The 20,893-nt window shown below is 29.7% G+C and overlaps 4 protein-coding genes across 5 annotated transcripts in view; 2 read left to right on the top strand and 2 right to left on the bottom strand.

Moving 5' to 3' along the window:
* LOC108555249 (glucose dehydrogenase [FAD, quinone]) overlaps positions 1 to 1,807 on the top strand; it is a 40,402-nt gene extending 38,595 nt beyond the window's left edge. Inside the window, exons 7-8 of the mRNA XM_017910809.1 lie at positions 84 to 411; positions 1,453 to 1,807. Coding sequence (XP_017766298.1) covers positions 84 to 411; positions 1,453 to 1,765 — 641 coding nt within the window. The 3' untranslated portion in view covers positions 1,766 to 1,807. The remainder of the gene's footprint in view (positions 1 to 83; positions 412 to 1,452) is intronic.
* A 6,815-nt stretch (positions 1,808 to 8,622) lies between these two features.
* On the bottom strand, positions 8,623 to 10,983 carry LOC108555245 (zinc metalloproteinase nas-4). The gene is made up of 4 exons (XM_017910805.1): positions 10,638 to 10,983; positions 10,166 to 10,471; positions 9,552 to 9,685; positions 8,623 to 8,772 (listed from the first exon to the last, which is right to left on the bottom strand). The coding sequence occupies exons 1-4, from the start codon at positions 10,981 to 10,983 to the stop codon at positions 8,623 to 8,625; spliced, it is 936 nt and encodes a 311-aa protein (XP_017766294.1).
* A 2,448-nt stretch (positions 10,984 to 13,431) lies between these two features.
* On the top strand, positions 13,432 to 15,403 carry LOC108555246 (leucine-rich repeat-containing protein 47). Its single transcript, XM_017910806.1, has 4 exons — positions 13,432 to 14,099; positions 14,173 to 14,649; positions 14,723 to 15,050; positions 15,202 to 15,403. The coding sequence occupies exons 1-4, from the start codon at positions 13,511 to 13,513 to the stop codon at positions 15,401 to 15,403; spliced, it is 1,596 nt and encodes a 531-aa protein (XP_017766295.1). The 5' UTR covers positions 13,432 to 13,510.
* Positions 15,404 to 18,509: 3,106 nt separating this feature from the next.
* Positions 18,510 to 20,441, bottom strand: Pis (phosphatidylinositol synthase). Of its 2 annotated transcripts, none has more exons than XM_017910821.1 (5): positions 20,347 to 20,441; positions 20,173 to 20,279; positions 19,044 to 19,332; positions 18,814 to 18,977; positions 18,510 to 18,729 (listed from the first exon to the last, which is right to left on the bottom strand). In XM_017910821.1, exons 2-5 carry the CDS (start codon positions 20,216 to 20,218, stop codon positions 18,575 to 18,577), a joined length of 654 nt encoding a protein of 217 aa, XP_017766310.1. In that variant the 5' UTR covers positions 20,219 to 20,279; positions 20,347 to 20,441; the 3' UTR covers positions 18,510 to 18,574. The 2 variants fall into 2 exon arrangements, with proteins under 2 accessions (XP_017766310.1, XP_017766309.1); XM_017910820.1 differs by having other exon boundaries at positions 20,351 to 20,441.
* Positions 20,442 to 20,893: the final 452 nt, after the last annotated feature.

The raw sequence follows: 20,893 nt of genomic DNA, 5'->3' as shown, positions 1-20,893 counted from the left end.
TACTCCATTATATAATAATTTTACGCATTCCTGACACAGTTTGAGTATTTCTAATTAAATAATCTTTTATTTATAATATATAGGTATTTCCGAGGTAACCGCGATGGTAAACACGAAATATTCGAATCCAAAGGATGACCATCCGGATGTTCAGCTGATTTTCGGTGGTTACCTAGCAGATTGCGCAGAAACCGGCATGGTCGGTGAAACATCGGGTAACAATCGCACGATTTACATTATACCAACATATTTGCATCCGAAGAGCCGTGGTTATATACGTCTACGAAACAACGATCCTCTTTCGAAGCCATTGATCTACCCAAAGTATCTGAATCACCCTGACGACGTTGCGGGCCTCGTGGAAGCTATTAAATTCGGTATCAGGTTGTCTGAAACCGAGGCTCTCAGCAGGTACAACATACTTTCTGCACGTGTGTAATTTATACTCGGGTATCGATTTCTTCTGGCTGAACGCTTTTGACGGAGGTCAATAGCATCGTCGATCAACTGTCACTGTTTCCTGATGGATCATACATTGAAAGCCGAGCTACTTCATATATAGATGTAGTGAAGACCTTTTGATGTAAAAGTTTGATGTCAGAGTAGTAGCTCCAAATATGTTTTAAGTGGTAGATTGCTGGAGTGTTTGAGATTAATCGTTTGAAACTTTGATGAGGTGTTTAAAGGTATGGGAAGTTAGACTAATGTAAACGTTAGATACCCTAGGCAAATTTATGTTTATGGTAGCCTAAAAGTGAATATTTTCGAATTTAATTATCCCAATAGATATTTTATTTGCAAAATAGCCGTAATGTAAAAAATAGTAATCGTGTAAAGGTGCCACTTGAATGCTTAAAAATATTTTTCACTTCCATAATTAGTAGAGCATGTCTGCTGGAGTATTTTAACAGCATCGCTTTTACAATAATTTTGTAATGCATCTCCATTGTTTCAAAGATTATACCCAACAACATTCAGATAGTCAAATCTAGTCTCCATGAAATATTCAAGGGCTATTTAAATTCTAATGTCAACGAGACTTTCTCTTATCTTTATCTTACACATAGTCATTCTGACATATTCTCAAATTACTCAGTCTGATACTCAAATTCAGTCTGAAGATTAAACACTCGAAAACTATCTAAGTATTAAATCATTTTCTTAATTACATTCCACTTTTCTCAGTACTGTCAAACTTTCCCTTATCTTTGTAGTACAAACAAAGATTCAAATATATATACTCAAATCTACTCTTATCAGTAGCAATACCATTTCTCATGAATTTTTTGATAGTTAATAATTAATTCATTATAATCTAAACATTTTTAAACTTCCTTTTATTTTTATTTTATAATTATCTACTCAAACACTCAGGATGACAGACACTCTAAGATCCTAAAATCACCTTTTCTTTATTATCAGTGCCTAATCTTTTTCATTCTCATCTGACAGATACGGATTCCAATTGGATCGTACACCGGTGAAGAATTGCGAGCATTTAAAATTCGGTTGCGACGCTTACTGGGAATGCGCTGTAAAACACGATACCGCACCAGAGAATCATCAAGCTGGCTCCTGCAAAATGGGCCCACCAGACGATCCGTTGGCAGTAGTAGATAACCAATTGAGAGTTCGAGGAGTGAGGGGCGTTAGAGTAGCAGATACCAGCATCATGCCGAAAGTCGTTTCCGGTAATACGAATGCACCCGCTATTATGATCGGTGAACGAGCTGCGGACTTTATCAAGAGAACCTGGGTCGGCTGAACGATGTTTTCTCACGAAACGGAACTTCCTCTAAAACCGAAATGATTTTGTTCACTGAAAGAAATTTATAGTTCAACGTCACTAAAATATTAGATGTGTTGAACGAAAATTCAATTATTACAAATACGAATGACTGATTTACTTCTAAATTATTAATTTCTGTTTGACCTATCAAATCACTGTGAAATGTTTATTCGTTTAAAATATCTCCGACTGAAGATATTTAAAAAAAAAAATGAAAATGTCACTCTTTTTGATTGTTTTTGAAAATTAGGTACAGATGTTTAATGATACCAATGTTTTTGATCTGTTTAATATCATTTTATAACAAAAAGAAATTGAGATATTTCGAGGAAGTTTTAAAGCTGAAATTACGGTGAATTTGATTACAAATTTCTTTCAATATTTGGATAGAGAAAGCAAAGGTAGCGCTGTGCGCATTTGAATATGCATAATTTCTATGAAATATGCATAGCTAAAGAATTTAAAGAGATTTCAAAATTCGTTAAAATAAAATCATGATAAATTTTAAAGAAACCTTGTATTATCTGTAGTTATAAGAAATAATTCCAATAATGACGGCAGCTACCTCGGCTTTAAACCCTTTTTATTGAAGAAGAGGGTACCGACTTCTGTAAATAGTTCAGCAATAGTATCAAATATAAATACTCTAATTATAAATGTAATTTACCTTAATAAGTATTATGCGTATTGATGATCATTCAATATTTTTATGTATGAATTATGATTAAAATTTTATACTTCAGCCCCTAAAGTAAAATTAATAACTTGCGAAACAATATAAATTAGGTATTTTATAACAATCGTATAGAATTTATAAAAGAAAAATATAGTTTGAGAATACAGTATTCAATTATAAGCTACAATAATGATAAGAAAATAGAAATAAAAAATATAGAATGTTTTAAATACAATAAGTTTTTGTTTTAATAATACCCTACTTAATAAATTTTAAAAATTATCCAAATCTAATACAAGATTTAAATTACTAAAATACATTTTCAGGACGATATCTAATTCTGAATCTGATTTTAAAAAATTAATGTTTAGGACAGAAATAGGAAGGTAAGTTAATTTGTCAATTTTTTCTTTTATATATTCCTTTTTGTTTTTTAGTTTCCTTTTGTGCTTTTAATTTGAAGTTTCTATACTTTTCCTTCACTATCGATACAAAAAGACAAACATTAAATTGAATTTAATTCTGCTAATTCAAAATAACTATAAACAGCGAAACAACTTAATTCCATGAGCTACTAAATGTACCAGAGCTTCAATAAATCGGCTTAAGGTGAAGTTTACTAGGACGTCTATTAATTAGAAACTACAGGATTTCTAGCAATATCCTATACCAAATAGTTACATTTACAGTTGTATATTTTCCAAATTTCCTGAATACCCGTCATGCTGAAACCCACTCGTTGACCGAGCTTGTAAGTATCCCTAGAATGGCTTCTCAGTATCTATAACATCAAAAAGTACGATCGATAAGCAGCAAACTTACACGTTTCACAAACACGTTTTATCTAACTTATTTGATATTTTCGCCATTTTTTTTTTTTATTTTTTAATTATTTTGTAAGAATACAAAAATTTACAATTTAAGATAACTAACAATTTTATATAGAATATCCTACCATTAATAGGAGAAAAGTGGCAAGCTTCTAAGAAATGGAAATCAAGTACTTTGGGTATTATAGTAGATTTGCCGTTCTTCGAAAATGCATAGAGTGAATAATGCATTGTGCTTCCATAATCGTAGCCAACGCCGAAGTCGCCAACAGTCTTTCTCGAAGCTTTCTTAAAATTACTGTCATAGTCTAATGCAGTAGTATCTTAGATCAGGAGACTAAGAACTTAAGAGACTCATAGTTTATACAATTATTTTAATATCCAGATAATTCAACGATGTGCAAAACTATGATATTAAATAAATAAGATTTAAAGAATTTTGTAAAACAAAAGTCTAGGAAAGGACCATTTAGAAGACTTTTTCTCGAGAATTAAAATAACAATATCTAGTCTAATCTGACTTCTAAAAGTGAAAAATTATTTCTTATCAGAAAACATTCTTATCTAACGCTTCCGAACATTTCAAATTACACAGAGTTCTATTCAAAACCTACTTGAAATAATAAACAGTCAAAGCGACAAGTATCAAAATGTCTAAGACGAATCATTAATCGAAAAATTTCCCAACTGATACAAGATCAAACGCTTAACCAGAGTTTCACGAAACTTTGCTATTGTCCAACTTAGATCGAGGCACATCATTCCGAATATTATTCCACTGTATCTAGACATATTGGTCCATTTCAAATCTGTTCTACTCATTCGGAGAAACCCAATATCGTGCATCAATTCGCGTTCCACCGTGTCTTCTTTGTCACACAGCCGGCTATTTGGAGATTCACGTTCAGCCAGCCATTTATTCTTCCCACACTGCCTCAACGACTACTATTACCAGCCGTGATTCTGATATAATCACTCAGCTCACTGGTATACGGCTTGAATTTAGTAAACGAGTATTTGTGGTAATCGTTCATTGCCTTGTAAATCAATCTTCGTTGGTTGCTATCTACAAATGCGATTCGTGACTCGCTGCATTTTCCATTAATTCCTTGTGAGAACATGGTTCTCAGTTAATTGGCCGCGTTCGTTACTAATGACGATTTGCAGGATTGGAATAATTGGTTAGGTTCAGAGATTACTGCAAATTGATAAGGTATTTTTTGACCTACCTTGTGATACAGCTAACGTATCTGTTGTCGAAGTACTCATACGGTAGAATATCCATTATTGGAAATAATAGGGAGATTGAAGTGGGAGGGTCAAAGAATTTTCTCTTTCGTGATATTGATCTTTGTGGGTTGTAGAATAAACACGAAACTATGAACGCTAAAAATAAATAATAATAAATTTTAATATAATCGAAGGTGTCTTAGCTGTAAAAGGAATTGAGATTCATGGATACTTAACTATTGTTTGTTGGAAAGTTAGAATTAGAGGGAGACTTTTCAGGATGCTGAAAATAGTATGGTAATATTGTAACATTAGAATATATTACAAGCATAAACTGTATTATTTTTTATTTATATGAAAATATAATAAAATCGAAAAATAAAATAAACCATATCTTACATGAAATGATTATTCTATTATTCACATTTCCGACATTTAATTTTTTATAAAAACAGTTGCTTCATTAATGGACAATTTCCGTAGTGCTGCGGCTTTTTTAATTGAATAAACTTCATAAAAATCAGCCTGTACCTAGAACAATAAATTTAATTAAAACGTAACAAAACAAACTTTTGTGGCGACAGGTTATTTCAATACAAAGAAAGAAACAATTACCTCGCAAGCATGCAATTAACTTTCGTTCTACGACCATTACAAAATGCACGAAACGTTTCACACTCGAAAGACTCCATTGTCGACTGCATTGCAGCGTTGCAAGTACTATGCTTTACTAACGTAACAGCAACTAGTATGAAGTATGTAATTTCTAATATAAATTAATTCTTCTTTTCACGATTTCCTAAAATTAAGTATGTCAATTTATTGTGGATTATAAAACCGTTAGAGATCATAGTACAGAAAAATAAAATACGTGACGTAAAAGAAGTATTTGAAAATACATCTCGATATATAATATAACAGATATTTTTTACATATACATATACTTACCTCAAAGAGAATATTATAAGAAAGTATATACAGTTATACTCTGCAAAAAAATCATAAATTATCGTTAATATTACATTTATTGTTAATAACAAATTGATAACAGTGTATATTTATAAAGGAAAGTGAAAAAATTAATAAACTATTGACTATTACTCGTACTTATAATGTACTTGTGTCAAAATGTATCTATAATTTACTAAAAGTTTATAAATTATTTCACTTATTGTTAATAAAAAATTAATATTGTTATTAACAAATTATTTGCAACCTAAATTAATAATAAAAATGAAAAAATTACTGAATTATTGGTTACTGCAACGGAAAAGTAATTATTAACGAAATCGGGAGAGTTCAACAATTTTCGCCGATTTTCGGCAGATCGACAGCTATACATGTGGCGCCACGAAGTTTGCCGAGTCTTTTGCAGGTTTGCCTTCGGGTCGGACATATGCAGAAGTTGGTCGGCGTGTTTTGGCGACTGCGGGAGGTGGGAGGTGAGTGGTTTGGAGGGGGTACAACCCTCTGTACCCTGAACAAAACAGATTTCCTAGGACTAAAATTCACGAGTAAGAGGAGTTGTTTATTCTCTCCCTTTATTTGTAGTTTACCTGCTATAACATAAGGGACTTACTGAAATACGGACCGATAACAAGAAATCACGTTATTGATCCCTCATTGATCATTGATCTCCCTCCCTCCTCTCCCTCTTGATAAGAGATAAGGAAAGTTTACGAATTTTTCTATAAATGTATGAATATTTGTACGCGAATTCGTAAGTTCAAATATAAAACTACCCATCAGGATCGCCTAAAAGTGAAGGATTTATAAAGTCAATATTTGCTGAGATAGTTGACACACGATGTACTTGAATAGTATAGAATATTGACAAAAGTATTCGAGGTTTAATAAACGCGTGAAAATGGGTGTGCCTGATACGTGACCTTTGAAACAGTAATTTCGTATAAAATCAATCAGGGACACTTAGAGATAACCTTCCGATTTATGATGATACAAAGTGATAAAAGATATTTACTTATTGCAGCTCCAAGGTGTGGTTGTACTTCCTCCTACTTTAAATCGTATATATTTACAATATCTGATCGCTGAATTGATATTGTTCACTGCATTTCTGTTTTAAATATTCTTTCAAAATTTTTATCGTTGAATATGTCAAAACAAATATTAACTTTTATTATCGAATTGTTGATCGTATTATTCGATCATCTCTAACGATGCAAAAATTATTTTATATCTAGAAATATAATTTATTCTTCAGATACTTAACTAGTAGTTCGGTATAAAATTGTTGAGGTCGTTAACTCTGCTAACCGAAATATGTCAAGTACATCTTTGATACCGTGAAAAGACACTATTTGCGTACGGTGTCACATACACGCAACGTAATCTGAGATTAAGATTCCATAATGCTCTTCACTCGCATGTAAATCTCGAAGAACAAACATTTGTCTCGACGTCCTTTGCCCCTGGAAATTACAAATACCGTTATAAATAGGCAAGGCTGAGTATAATTAAGTCAAGTACAATTATTATACTCCCACCTTTCCACAGTATTATACTTTATTATAATTATTATTTAATTATAATAAAATTTAATTACGATAAAGTTCAACAAACCCACAAGCAAATAAATATTGTGATCTTTAGATAAAACGCCAATATATCTACATTACAACATAATCTGAAAATATCACAGAGATATAAATAATTACAAATTATCTGCTATTCTACTTTCTTTTAAAATACTTCTATGATAATAATAATTTTGCTTAATATCACTAGAAATATCCGTTACTTCAATGAAAACTATAATATGAAAGATTTGCAAATCATACTGTACAGAAGATATACTTTTTCAAGTAATTGTCACATGTTTTCCTTGATTGTCACAGATCTTTGATATTACATGTAAAAGTTTAAAGAATATAATAAAATAAGAGTAATAAAGTGGTCAAGAATTAATGAAATTATGAAATTCATATAAACTTGACATCGTTGGGCGCCTGGAAACAACGATGGCTATTTTTGCTGGCATTCGTTTCATTTATATGTCTTTCGGATATTCTCTCTCGCTGAATTTATCTCTGTGACCCAGTTCGCGTTTAGTCTTACCCTAGAATATTTCGCCAATGCGAGAAGGCCAGCAGGACAACTGCAGAATGTGCACACGTTGGACACGTACATGCATACAATTTCATATCCTATCGTGTTTACGCGCTTTTCCCCTTTTCCTTTTTTGCTTCCCAGTTTTTGTCTCGTTTTGAATGGAACGAGAAACAATGCTTGACACGTGAATATATGGTATGTGCAGTTATTGATACATATTAATTGAATACTTAATACGTTTAAATATTTTATAAGCAAACATATGATGTTTCAGTTCCATCCAAGTATAATAGAAAAAAGTACATATGCATTACAAGTTTAATAGTAAAGTGAGTATAGTGAGCTGTTCACAGATTAAAGAGATTCACTCCAATTTTTTAAATTTCAGCATCAACGCACTTCACCGATGCTTGACTTTTTATAATTAAGATAAATTTGGCAAATGAGTTAATCAATTTGGCAAATAAGCAGCTCACATATTACTTAGCATATTAATATACTGTTCATTTAATATTACAGTTACTAAAAATTGCCTAAAATCGTACATCATAACAGTTATTATATATTCACTTAAACAATACTGTTGTCGTATATTTAATATGTACATATTTAAAAATGAGAACATTAACTATACTTTGCAGATACTTTTATTCACATATTTGAAAACCAACTTTACAAAATGTATGTAAAAGAATTCTTAAGGAACTCAATTATCATAAGTACGATTATAATATTATAAATCACTTAAAAAAGCAACATATTCACACACACACACATACATGCATACCCGCAATGAATGAAGAAAAGAAGTACTGTTTCTCTGAATGCACGTTCTACTTCGTTAATATCGATTCATTTTCACTTCTAAATCCGATTCGCTTTTATTCCTCTCAACATTGGGCGAAGTTAAGAGCAATGCCATGTATACTTAATTGTAAAAGACTAGATTCATGATTCTCTTTGCTTCAATCCAATAAAAGACTCCCGAAGAATCTTCAAGTTGCATCGATCGTAGTTCCAGCTAATCAATAGCTGCTTCGCCTGCGTTTGTTGCATTTGTACATTTTTCGGATCTTCTGTATGTCCCTCTTGCTGAATCCCACTCTCTGACCCAGTTGAACCTTCGTTGCACCCTGGAATATTTCGCCAATAAAACTTAGAAGGCCGCCAGGTTCCTACGGACATCCACAGGATATGCAAACGTAGGCGTTGCACAAATTTCGCGACGTTATATTTTTACCATAATCACATCGGAGACATTGAACAGATTGGTAAATAAGGCGAATAACGTACAAAAAATGAAAAGGAAAATCATTCGAGATCGTTAAAAGTATCAGAAAGTGATACAAATCTGGGTAAAAATGGATCGTGGGCGTTACAAGAACGTAAGTAGGCATCAGGGTAGAAATCAAGTTATTTGATTTGAAAACTTTAGTAATTTACATAGAAGTGCTTCAAATTTTAAATTTTAGCGAAAATACTAATACTTGTAATAATCTTAAATTATCCTGTATTTCATTATCACATGATTAATACTAATTAATAATAAGTCAGGTTTCAGAATTCTCATTTTGAAAATTACTAAAAAGATCCAGTTTATTACGATAATATAAATAAGATATCGTAATTGTAAGGCTATGACAATCCTTCGATTTTATTAAGGTATAAGTGCATTTAATTAATGATACATCGTTATCTTTAATTGCTATCACATTTAGATTTTATCCCAAGGTTCATAAAGTCATAAAGGAAAACAAAGTTACGAGATCTTTAAAAAAATTATTATCTCATTAAAAATTGTGGATAACGATGTCACGTAATATGATATCGACATAAATCAGACTGTCATTAATAGATCCTTTATATTTATGGGATCTCCCAAAATCGTATAATCGTCTGGTATTAGAAAGTTGAGAAAAAGACCTTGATCATTTTGGTCTACTGTATTACTCACTTTTGGCACTATGGTGGGTTGTCCGTTCCTGGAAAACGCGTTCGCGGAGTAATGCATTACGCTGCCATAATCATAGCCGACCCCGAACGCGTCAGTGGTTTCCTTCGAGGCTTTCTCAAAATTTCCAGCATGGCCTAAATAGATAATAACACATTGATTATTATTTACATACATACTTTATCAATTTTAATCTGCACAAAATGAGTACAGAGAGAAGAACTTGTCATAACAGTTCAAGGTATGATGTCAAATTAATGTTGTAGTAAGTGTCAAGTAAATGTTATTAGTTCACTTTTGTATTGAAGAATTTAAAATTAGAATAAAAGATATTAAAAAGAACAGAAAAGAATATTTAAAAGTTCTTAAGAGAAAAAATATCGAATATTTTTATCTTAAAAACAAAATGATTGAAATGTTATTGATAGTTTAAAGTCTATATTCTATAAATGTAGAACGTATTAAAAATTCAATCTTAACATTATTTTGATATAAATTACTTATATAATAAATCAATTCAAAAATAGAAATAAAAATAGATAGAGAATAGTATAAATTAGCTGCACAAAAAATATTGCAATTTAAATCTTCTACAGCTCCAATAGCAAATCACTTACTGTTCAAAATATTATGCCACTGTATTGTAACGTATTCGTCCCGTTCATATCTGCTCTGCTCATGCAGAAATCCAATTGCGTGCATCAGTTCGTGTATCACCGTGCCTTTCTTCACCATACATCCTGGGACTTGAAGATTCACATCTTGTCGTCCACCGATTCTTCCAACGCTACTCCAACAACCGCTATTACCAGCCGTGATCCTGATATAATCACTTTCCTCGCCGGAATAAGGTTTAAACTTAATGCACGTGTAAGTGTGATAATCGTTCATAGCTTCGTAAATTAGTTTTCTTTGTTCTGTATCTAAAATTCAATTCCACCACCAAAAAACTTTACCTCTACCTCATTATATTTTTCATAAATATATATATTTTGCATAAAAATCAAACTTCCCTTTGTACTTAAACCATAGTCAACTAAATTGCTATACCACTCGCTACAATTAACATAAATTAAAAAAAGGACTTACTAAAATAAGGACTAATCATATAGGGTACCACGCCACCAGGCCACCGAGCAGCTTCCGCTTTCAAGCCGTTCTTTCCAAGCTGAGGCGGAAACAGGATATCACCCTCAGCGTAGTTGCCCAACTCTTCCGGATTGCGGTCCCAGCCCTCGTGCCAGTTCGCTACCATTGCTCCAGTTTCGTTGTCCGGATTACGATACAACATAGCCCCAAAATGTTGTAAATGACCGATTACTCCATCGAGAGTGTCCACCGAATTACCCAGGTCGTTACGACGTCGAAATGGCCAGGCTGACGTCGAATTCAATAAAACAAACGTTAACGAAAAGACAATAGTACAACGATTCATAGCGAATTTCTTTGTAGGAAAGAACATAGTAGAAGAATCCTCGCTGCTGTTCGAAGCGATACCACTGACGAAAATCGGCCGGTTCTTCCTGGCTTTATACGTACCTGAGAAACCCCACCCGCGGATCTGCTTGATGCTTCCGCTCGATACGGAAGCGATCGGGGACGGTTGCTGATAACCGTGGACTTTGGGTAACAGAAAGTCGGGATTTGCTAGCTTGGTTCCTCGAAGGCTTCCACAATGCGTTGGACAACGTGTGGTATTTGGTATATGGGATGATGAGCGTGGAGGAGTAACACGGACGAACGTCGTCAAGTGGTAATAAATAATATTTGTTGGCTCATGAACGTTCTTGAGATCGAGGTAGTGCTATAAGGATACAATCGGGTAATACAATTGAGTGGTTTACGAAAAATGAAAATCGCGATGGATGTAGATGAATTTAAAAATCTTATTACCTTACTTCTGTTGATTAATAATGATTATATAAAATGATTAAAAAAATTAGAACAAGAATGCATAGATACAGTTGCGAATTATAATTACAATTCTTTCTTGAGCAGAACTTATGCATGTTCCTCTATAGCAAATTTACAGTGCCTTATTCATTGTTTGGAGGATGCATCAAATTACTAATAAATTCCCATTCGCCTGTAAAAAAAAAAAAAAAAAAAAAAAAATTCGTAAAAAAAGAAGTAAAGTCGTTGATGTAGATCAAATTTTTAAATAATATTGCTTGCCTTCATTAAAGGAAAAACTTATGTTTTTCCTAATTTCTAAGATCAATTTATACATCTTTATTAAATTATATATTGTATATTGATACTAGATATTGTCAGATTACTAGATAGATTACTAGATATCGTAAATGCATTAAGTTATGTAAAAAAGATATTACTATATTTTTAATACATCAAGTACGTGTAACGAAAATAAGAAGTTATATTCTACCTTCTTCTACGTTTTATTTTTAAAAATAAATTATGCATGAACGAACTGATTTTGAATTACCTGATCCAAATCACAGATTAGAAATATTTACAAATGCGGAAGGAAAGTCGCAGATTAATTAAAAATCCTGACGGTCGACATTGTCGCTTGAAGTAGCAAGAAATTATTTACACGCCGCTCTAAACGGTCTTCCACACCGGTTAAAATTAACATCCTCCTTCGCACTTTATTCACATGCAAATTTCGCTGGACAGATCCTTCCTATCATCGCTACTCGATACTTCCTATGAACCTTGCCAGTTCCTCCACAACAGTGACTATGAACGAAGGTCAGTAATAAAGTCTTTCTTCACTTATGCCACACCACTCATTATGGTTTATATTACTTTTTTCTTTTTACTGGAAACTTTGCATAGTAGTCACCATCGTACATAATGATGGCCATATATAATCTGTCACGTTACTTCCTTCGAAGTAACATCGAATTAAGAATACCTGTTCAGAAATATTAAATGTGTTAATAAATCATAAGTGTGATCGAATATTTATCTTCTTTCCAAAACAGTCCTCTCATACATATTACATAATTAATATTTCATAAAATACTATCTTCATTTTTCCATTTTATTTTTTGACAAAAATTTAAATATGCCGTTTCCAGTTCCAACATAGGTTATTATTCGTCTAAGATAAGAAGAATTATATCAAGGTGAGAACCGTTTAAAACCGGTTCAATATATACGAACGTAATTGTTGAATCGTCAAAAGATAAATTTTTACACGACACCCTCTTACTTATTATACAGACAAGATAATTACAGGTCCTAAACTTCCATGCGATAATTTGTATTTATTAAAAGCTTCATTTACATGTAGGTCAACACTTCCGAAATTTGAAAACAATTACTGAATTAGACAAAGAGTAAAAATAAAATTTTAATTATTGAACATATTTTTATTTTATGGTAATATGTTTTTTATAAACATAGAAATTGATTTTCTGAAAATTAATCACCAACCAAAATCATGTAATACACACACATAATCATGTAAAATAAATTTAATTTTCTATATTACAAATTCAAATTATTCAAATAATAAAGTTTCAAGAATTGCATGAACTATAAACTTAAGAATTTGAATTAGATGAGTATACTTCATTCTGATTATTACTTTATATTTTTATAAGTTTACACTTAGGATTATACTTTAATTTATGATTTAAAAATCATATAATATTAAATAATATTATCCCATATAATAAAAATAGCATTTTCAAATCAAACAATTAGACAAAATATGACTAATAGCACCGTTATCATTTAACATAATAAGTATGAAACACACAACATTAACCAAAACCTCGTGTGACGTATATGGTTTATTCGATATAATTTAAGATGTATGTATTTGTCTTTTATCTAGCTATTCTTTGTAACTGCGATTTTTAAATCGCCTTATGTACATAGATGTCGTTATAATCGAACGACGCACGTTTCAAACTAAATAACCTGGCACGTAACCTTGAAACAATATAATCCTCTGTTAATAGAAAGTTGTTTAAAATTGACTAATAATGACATTTGACAATTCGTGGCATGTGATAAAAATTGCTGCCGAAGAAAATAGACACGAATTAGTGTTGTCAGGTCCAGCAATTTCTGACCTAATACAAAAAAGAGGCTTTGACAAATCTTTGTTTAACCTACAGCACTTAAATTATTTGAATATCACACAGACATGTTTACAAGAGATATCAACAAAAATCAAAAATTTACAAAATCTGACGACTCTAGTTCTACATTCAAATGAAATTTCAGAATTACCTGGTACAATTGAGAAATTAGAAAAACTGAAAGTTCTCGATTGTTCCAGGAACAAGTTGAAATCTGTGCCAGATGAAATTGGTAATCTTCCACAATTAACAACTATGAACTTGAGTTCAAATCTTTTAAAATCCTTGCCCACGCAAATAAATAATGTTAAGTTGACTGTTTTGAATCTTTCGAATAATCAGTTTGAAGTCTTTCCTGATGTATGCTATCCAGAATTGGTTCATCTTTCTGAAATTTATGTTAATGGAAATAAAATAAAAGAAATTCCTGCAACTATAAATCAGCTTTCATCTTTAAAAATAATAAATGTAGCGGACAATTTGATTACAGGTAATTTATTTTTAAATAATGTAAGATAATCTTTTATGGAATTGATTTAGTTCTTAATTTCTTTTTATTGCAGTCATTCCAGGTGAAATAGCTGATTGTAATAAGCTCAAGGAACTTCATTTAAAAGGGAATACATTGGCAGACAAAAGATTATTAAAATTGATTGATCAGTGCCGTAGTAAACAAATAATAGAATATGTGAGATTGCATTGTCCTAAACAAGATGGTTTTATTAATTCAAATGCTAAATCAAAAAAAGGAAAGAAAGTACAAAAATTATCAGAAACTGAAAATAATGCTAATGTAACAGATATTTTAACACACAAGATAAAAGTATTGAAAATAACAAATGACATACCATTAATTAAAGTTACAAAATATGTGAGAAATATTAGACCTTATATTGCAGCTTGTATTATTAGAAATATGAGTTTTATAGAGGACAGTTTTAAGAAATTTATTCAACTTCAAACTAAATTACACAATGGTATATGTGAAAAAAGAAATGCAGCTACTATTGCTACGCATGATTTGAAATCAATTGTTTCTGGTAAATATGATTGACATTGAAAGTGCTTACATGTGAATAAATACATTTTGTTAATATCAGTTTTAATATTTAGGAGACTTAATATACACAGCACAACGACCAAATGAATTAAAAATCAAGCCATTAATGCGTAATAATGTTTATACTGGTGCTGCATTGTTTCAACAATTACAAACTGAAGCTGACAATTTAAGAAAAGAAAAAAAACGCAATGTATATTCTGGCATTCACAAATATATATATTTATTAGAAGGTAAACCTCTATTTCCATGTTTATTAGATGCCTCAGAGCAAGTTATATCATTTCCACCAATAACAAACAGTGATATTACAAAAATGTCAGTAAATACTCAAGCAATACTAATAGAAGTAACCAGTACTATATCATATGATATTTGCAGGTAATATTATAATTCAGTAATAACAATTTATATTTACCTGTCAATAATTCTTTTTATTCTTAATTTTTAATTAGCTTTAATAAAGTTAATACTAACATTGAAACTGATATATAATTTTAGCTATATGTAATCACAATTTTTCTTTCATTAGAAATGTACTGGATCAATTTTTAAAAGAATTAGTCATACTTGGTTATGGATGTCTCCCAGAACAAAAGGATTCTTCAAACTATCATAATTTAGTTGTACAACAAGTAAAAGTGGTAACTATGGAAGGTAAAATGATACTGTTATATCCTTCTGGAGCAGATTTACATTTTGCAGAAAATCTTATAACTGTATTGCGTGAGTAATAAATTACTGTGAATAATTTAGTTGCTCCTTAACATTAATCTATATTTTATCTTTCTTTTTTATTAATTCTTCTAACTATTATTGAAAATACAAATTGTTTTGTAAGATAGTTTAATATATTAATGTTATAAATTTTTATTTATGATTGTATTAGAACCTTAAGGAGGAACACCACCCTATTAATTAAAAAAAAATAAATCTTTTCTTAGTTTCTTAAAGTTTCAAGCATAAAATGTTATACCAAATATTCATATTTTGTTTTTTGTAAAAAATATAATTGTAGCGAATTTAATTTAAATATTTTGTACCAAAAGAGAATGCAGTTTAGAATGACTGCAGTGTAAGACTGTGATCTGCTAATAAAATATAAATAGTAAATTTTTAATATGAAGTCGAAAATGTCAAAAGTTCGTATTGGAAGATTGATCACATCTACAGATAATAAAACAATGATGTACGATTTATGTAAAATAACGTATAAGCAACGACTATCTAACGCTGCAACGTTAGTAGAGAGACATAATAAAAGAATTCGATAAATACCAGATTAATTTGAAAAGATACATGCAAGAAATTTGTATAATGTATGTTAGCATTTCTAATGTATTCAAATGTTACAATCCTCGCCAAAAATGGTAGCCAATTATTTGTTTCAACAAAAAGATTTTAGACCTAGTGAACAACTTCACCATTTTGTAATATTTTTAATTTAAAAAAATTGTAAAGTGAAGCTAAAAGTTATATGAATATCATTAAAAAAAAAAATGATTACATTTTTATTTAATAATTACCTACGAAAAAATTCCAAAGTTTACCTATTTTTCGACTTTCCAAAGTGGTGTCCCACCCTTAAGATTAACAACTAAAGTATGTAATGGAGATAGCACTTGCATATTTTATACAGAACTTTTTTACTATGTATTAATACATAATTATATATTGATTATAATATTTTTCTACTGAAACAAAACTGTCTATTAGTAGTAATAACAATAATATTAGTAAGTGTTTAATATTATAAAAATCAAAAAACTGAAAAATAAATATTAAAAAGTTATACTTACATTTTAACAGTTTATTCTTCTGTAATTTATAACAAAACAAAACTTGATCACATTAAATTATATAGTGTACAAAAAATCGTCATATATAAATAAAAATGTAACTCTCTACATATCTATCCATAGTATATTTAATAACAAAAAAAATTAGACTAAAATTGTAACCTGTTATAATTTGTAAAAATAATTTAAAAATATTAACAATTTAAAATAGTCTAATTGATAAGTATTAATATATATAAAGAATACATTGCTCTTTCTCGAAACGTCAAATATTCCTATTATTAGATTTAAGGAAAAATATAACATGAAAATCACAAAGTCATCATTTGTTGCTATAAATCATGCAATTTTAAAGCCTAATAAATGTCTGCAATTATAAAAGCTTATATATATGTATATATTTATACGTAAATACATATATGAGTACATAAACACATACTTTTTTGTATGATGTTAAAAATTATTTTATACAAGATAAAGTAGTTAACCGTGAATTCGAATACCGATGAAAAACCGCCATTTTACATGCAGCTGACGACATTGGCGCTGTCGTGTCGCGAATCGTCCCGTAGTAAGCCGGTGAAGAATTCTCATCTGTTTTTATAAATATTGTACTTTGTTTCGTGTACCTCGATGCAGTGCAAACTATAAACACCGTCCAAGTGAGACGTTTTCGTTCATCTTAGTAAGCATAGTTGGTGAAAGTTTCATTTCAAAGCATTTAACGACAAGAAGAAATTTGCACGAATTTTCTGAACTTTCCAACATGCGCGAATGTTTGAAGTGTTAACATGGCGCCGAAACATGACTGGTCATGACGGGGGAATGAGAACGAAGTTTTTGAGGTTAGTTGATTATTTTGTCATTTAAGTAATGTCGCATATCGTAAATCTTTTATATTATGTACTATATTAACTTAACGAACATCACAATAGACATGTATATTATGAACATATTGCAGAATTTTATTATCATTGTAGAAAACACGTGTCACGTTGTATAATTTATCTATTGTTTTTATAATGATTTAGCAGAACGTCTCGATAGTAATAATAGCTTGTTATAAATATCACATTGAACAAGCGATATTTGCATTGTATATTGTATTGCTTCATTTTCCATAAGTTTTATCGTAGATATTATAGATTACATAAATTGGTGCAATATAATAGGAGTGTCTACGTTACTTTCTGTCCGATCTTTTATTCTCCTTATGTGGATTTTTTAACGTCATAGATAATCTTTCTCTTAATTTTCATAAAAACGTCATAAAGCTTTATAATAATGAAATATCTGTATAGCAAGAGATAAATTAACACATAATAAGAAATATGTTTATGTGTAGCAGTAAATATTTACTAATAATTAATTTTAATGTATGTTAAATTGATATGACTCATGCTATCTGTTTTATTCATATATAATGATATTGATATTATGCTTATAATAATTTGTATTAATAATTATAATACAATAAAGATAATGTTAATACTATATAAGGGACAAAAATATTTATTAAATATTTTTTTAAAACTTTATACATTTTTCATATGAGATTTATATATTACAGATACATCAATGCACAATAAACTATAAAATATAACAAAAATGTAACATTCTGATATAGAACATATACATATATATAAAATTATTCAACTATAAAAATATTCCTAATAGATTATATTAAAACATTTAAAAAATGATAACATCTAGTGCACTTCTTAATCTTCTCCTAATACCATTCTATCAAAATATCTATTTAAAAAAAAAAATTATCAAGTTATATGTATTACTTAAAAATATAAAATTATTAATTAAATGCAAAAATAGAATGAGAGTTTAGATATCTCAAAATTTTAATTGTACAAGGATATTTCATATGATACTTGTAGTTTGCTTATTATCATTAAAATAGAAATTAAATAATAACTAGCGTCATATATCTAATCCATATTAAAATAGTTTATGAACTCTAGTTTTAAATATGGCACATTGAAGTAGATTATTGATGAAAATATAATGTATTTGCATGTAATGGATATTAAATTAGGAAGGTCAATCAATAACATACAAGTTGTCTAAGTAATATTAAATAAATGCAACAATCTAATTTACTTTTGGCTGTCCTTGCCTTTCTTTGAGATCAATGATGCTTAAATTGATACAGGATATGTATCCATGTAACAATGAGATACCAGATTTAATAAATGCTATAGGTGCAGAAAGGTACATTACCAATCTCAATAAACTTATACCGAGAACTGGAAAAAAATATATATTTTACAGTATTTGTTATGATACTTAGCATTAATAATACATATATAAATGAAGAAATAATAACTTACAAATAGGTCCTTCAGTAAAGTAAAGGAGATATAATGCAGCATAAAAGGCTTCATTACCAGCACACATAATAAACAGGACCGTACGATCAGTGTAATACAGCCTTAGGACTGAATTTTCAGACATAGAAAGAAATTTGTGGTTTGTTTTTCCTTGCAAAAGTGACCTATAATTGGTTCTTTTACATTTTTGTTATTACAATATACACATATCTAAATAAATTTATTCTTACGTATGCAAATATATCCAGTGGCAACTAATGTCAATGGCCATGCTTAATTGAAACCAGAATGAATATGATGGATAAAATATACACAGTGTAGCTAAAAGGCACATGGTACCAATACGATCAGTTAACTGATCTAACATAGCACCAAATTTGGTACCTTGATTAAAATATCTTGCTGCATAACCATCTACTGCATCTAATAGTGCACTAATAATGTAACACCATGATGCAATAATATAGTTAGTTGTCATAAGATAGAAAGATATAATAGCCAAAATCACTCTGCCATAGCCTGTTAATACATATATAAATGTATTACTTAATATTACTATCATTAGTGTTACATATCACTAATATTAATTATGTTTAGTTGCTTTTATATTTTTTTCTAACTTACTGTAATTTTAATATTATTTACAATAGATTTCTAATGTGATTATTATATTTATAAAATGTGAGTAATGTTTTCATTTGATATAAAATGTTTTTTGCACTTATTATCAATTAAACAACTTGCTTTTTATCTTAAATGTAGTGAGGGGTTATATAGAAAAACTTTCTCTTTAGATTAGTATAAATCAATACAAGAAGTCTTCAAACTGCTCTGCTTTTAATCTTCCATGTTATCATGTTCCGTATACCAATAATAATTCCTTTCATATTTTTCATCCATGTGCATAATAAGAATAGTAATACTTTACAATATTCATAAAAACAATTTATATACCAGGAGAAATTAATACATATAATACACAAACACAATACATAGCTTCATAGAAATTGATTATTTCATTAATATAACAAACAAAATTGTACTTTAAGAAACAATATATGTTGCAAATAAATTTTTAAAATCATTAAAAATAAAATACAAATTCTATATCATATTTATACATTTTAAAATATCTTGTATCATTTCTCTTGAAAGTTTCAAATGTATATCTTTGTGGTTTAATATTAAAAAATAATATATACATAAAGTATAAATTTATCATGCTACTAATATTGTTTTTAAGATATATTTTTTAGTTCTTTGATATAAAAAAATGTTCACACGATATTACTATATGTAAAAAACTATAAATTAGACATGAATCGTTATAAAAATGCTAAATACTAAATATTCATTTACCAATAATGTTGGGCACAAACAAGAAAATATTCTCAGATTTTGTCATTTTGCCGCCTCTGATTATTCCTCACTGTTTTGGAAATAGGAACGGAATCAATTAACTATACCTGAATATAAAGATTTATTTGTTATCTATAGTCGTCTATATTAAATATTCTCTTATTCTTAACTTACGAACTTTACAATTATCCAACTACTTATACACGCTGCGCTGTCTTCTATTTAATCTGAGTTACTGTAGAGAGAAATATAGACAACCTATAACGTCAATGAATTGGTAGAATCGACAATCATATCGCATTATAGTTCGAGTTCGAGATATATCGATCCCGGTGACGCATATAGCAGTCACACAACTAACAGGGTTGTATCTATTAATATTTTCACCGACTTTTTGAACTTTCATTTATTTACGTTACCTAATATGGTAAAACAAATTTTCATAAAATACGTTTTCTACTTAATTGTGTAATATTTAAAGGAAATATATTATATCTTGTTCTAAATTTTCTCTGCTGTGATTAAATTACAAGGATTCGAACAAATTTGATTCACAGTGTGACATATTCTCTTTTAAAATATAACAATTTGTTTTAAGTAATCTGTTCTTACACTCGTAATAAAATTTATTTTAAATATATAAAAAAAATCACAGTTGCTGAAGATATCTTGACATATAGTTACGGTCCTGAAGCCAGACGACATTTTCGGAGGCTAAACG

Source organism: Eufriesea mexicana, unplaced genomic scaffold (assembly GCF_001483705.2).
Source record: "Eufriesea mexicana isolate 0111107269 unplaced genomic scaffold, ASM148370v2 scaffold167, whole genome shotgun sequence".
NCBI classification, from domain to species: Eukaryota; Metazoa; Arthropoda; class Insecta; order Hymenoptera; family Apidae; genus Eufriesea; species Eufriesea mexicana.
The sequence above is the reverse complement of the archived record's forward strand: the minus strand, read 5'-3'. Positions and strand labels throughout refer to the sequence as shown.

Bases quoted from the DNA above. Each gene is read 5' to 3' on its own strand.
- LOC108555245 (XM_017910805.1), bottom strand. From the start codon at position 10,983: ATGAATCGTTGTACTATTGTCTTTTCGTTAACGTTTGTTTTATTGAAT. The intron at 10,472-10,637 runs GTAAGTCCTTTT...ATTGAATTTTAG, and splicing joins TATGATTAGTCCTTATTTTA to ATACAGAACAAAGAAAACTA. The intron at 8,773-9,551 runs GTGAGTAATACA...GGATGTCCGTAG, and splicing joins AACCCACCATAGTGCCAAAA to GAACCTGGCGGCCTTCTAAG.
- LOC108555246 (XM_017910806.1), top strand. From the start codon at position 13,511: ATGACATTTGACAATTCGTGGCATGTGATAAAAATTGCTGCCGAAGAA. The intron at 14,650-14,722 runs GTAAATATGATT...TTTAATATTTAG, and splicing joins TTTGAAATCAATTGTTTCTG to GAGACTTAATATACACAGCA. The intron at 15,051-15,201 runs GTAATATTATAA...TTCTTTCATTAG, and splicing joins ATATCATATGATATTTGCAG to AAATGTACTGGATCAATTTT.
- Pis (XM_017910821.1), bottom strand. From the start codon at position 20,218: ATGACAAAATCTGAGAATATTTTCTTGTTTGTGCCCAACATTATTG. The intron at 18,978-19,043 runs GTAAGAATAAAT...AACCAATTATAG, and splicing joins CACTGGATATATTTGCATAC to GTCACTTTTGCAAGGAAAAA. The intron at 18,730-18,813 runs GTAAGTTATTAT...ATTTTTTTCCAG, and splicing joins CTTTACTGAAGGACCTATTT to TTCTCGGTATAAGTTTATTG.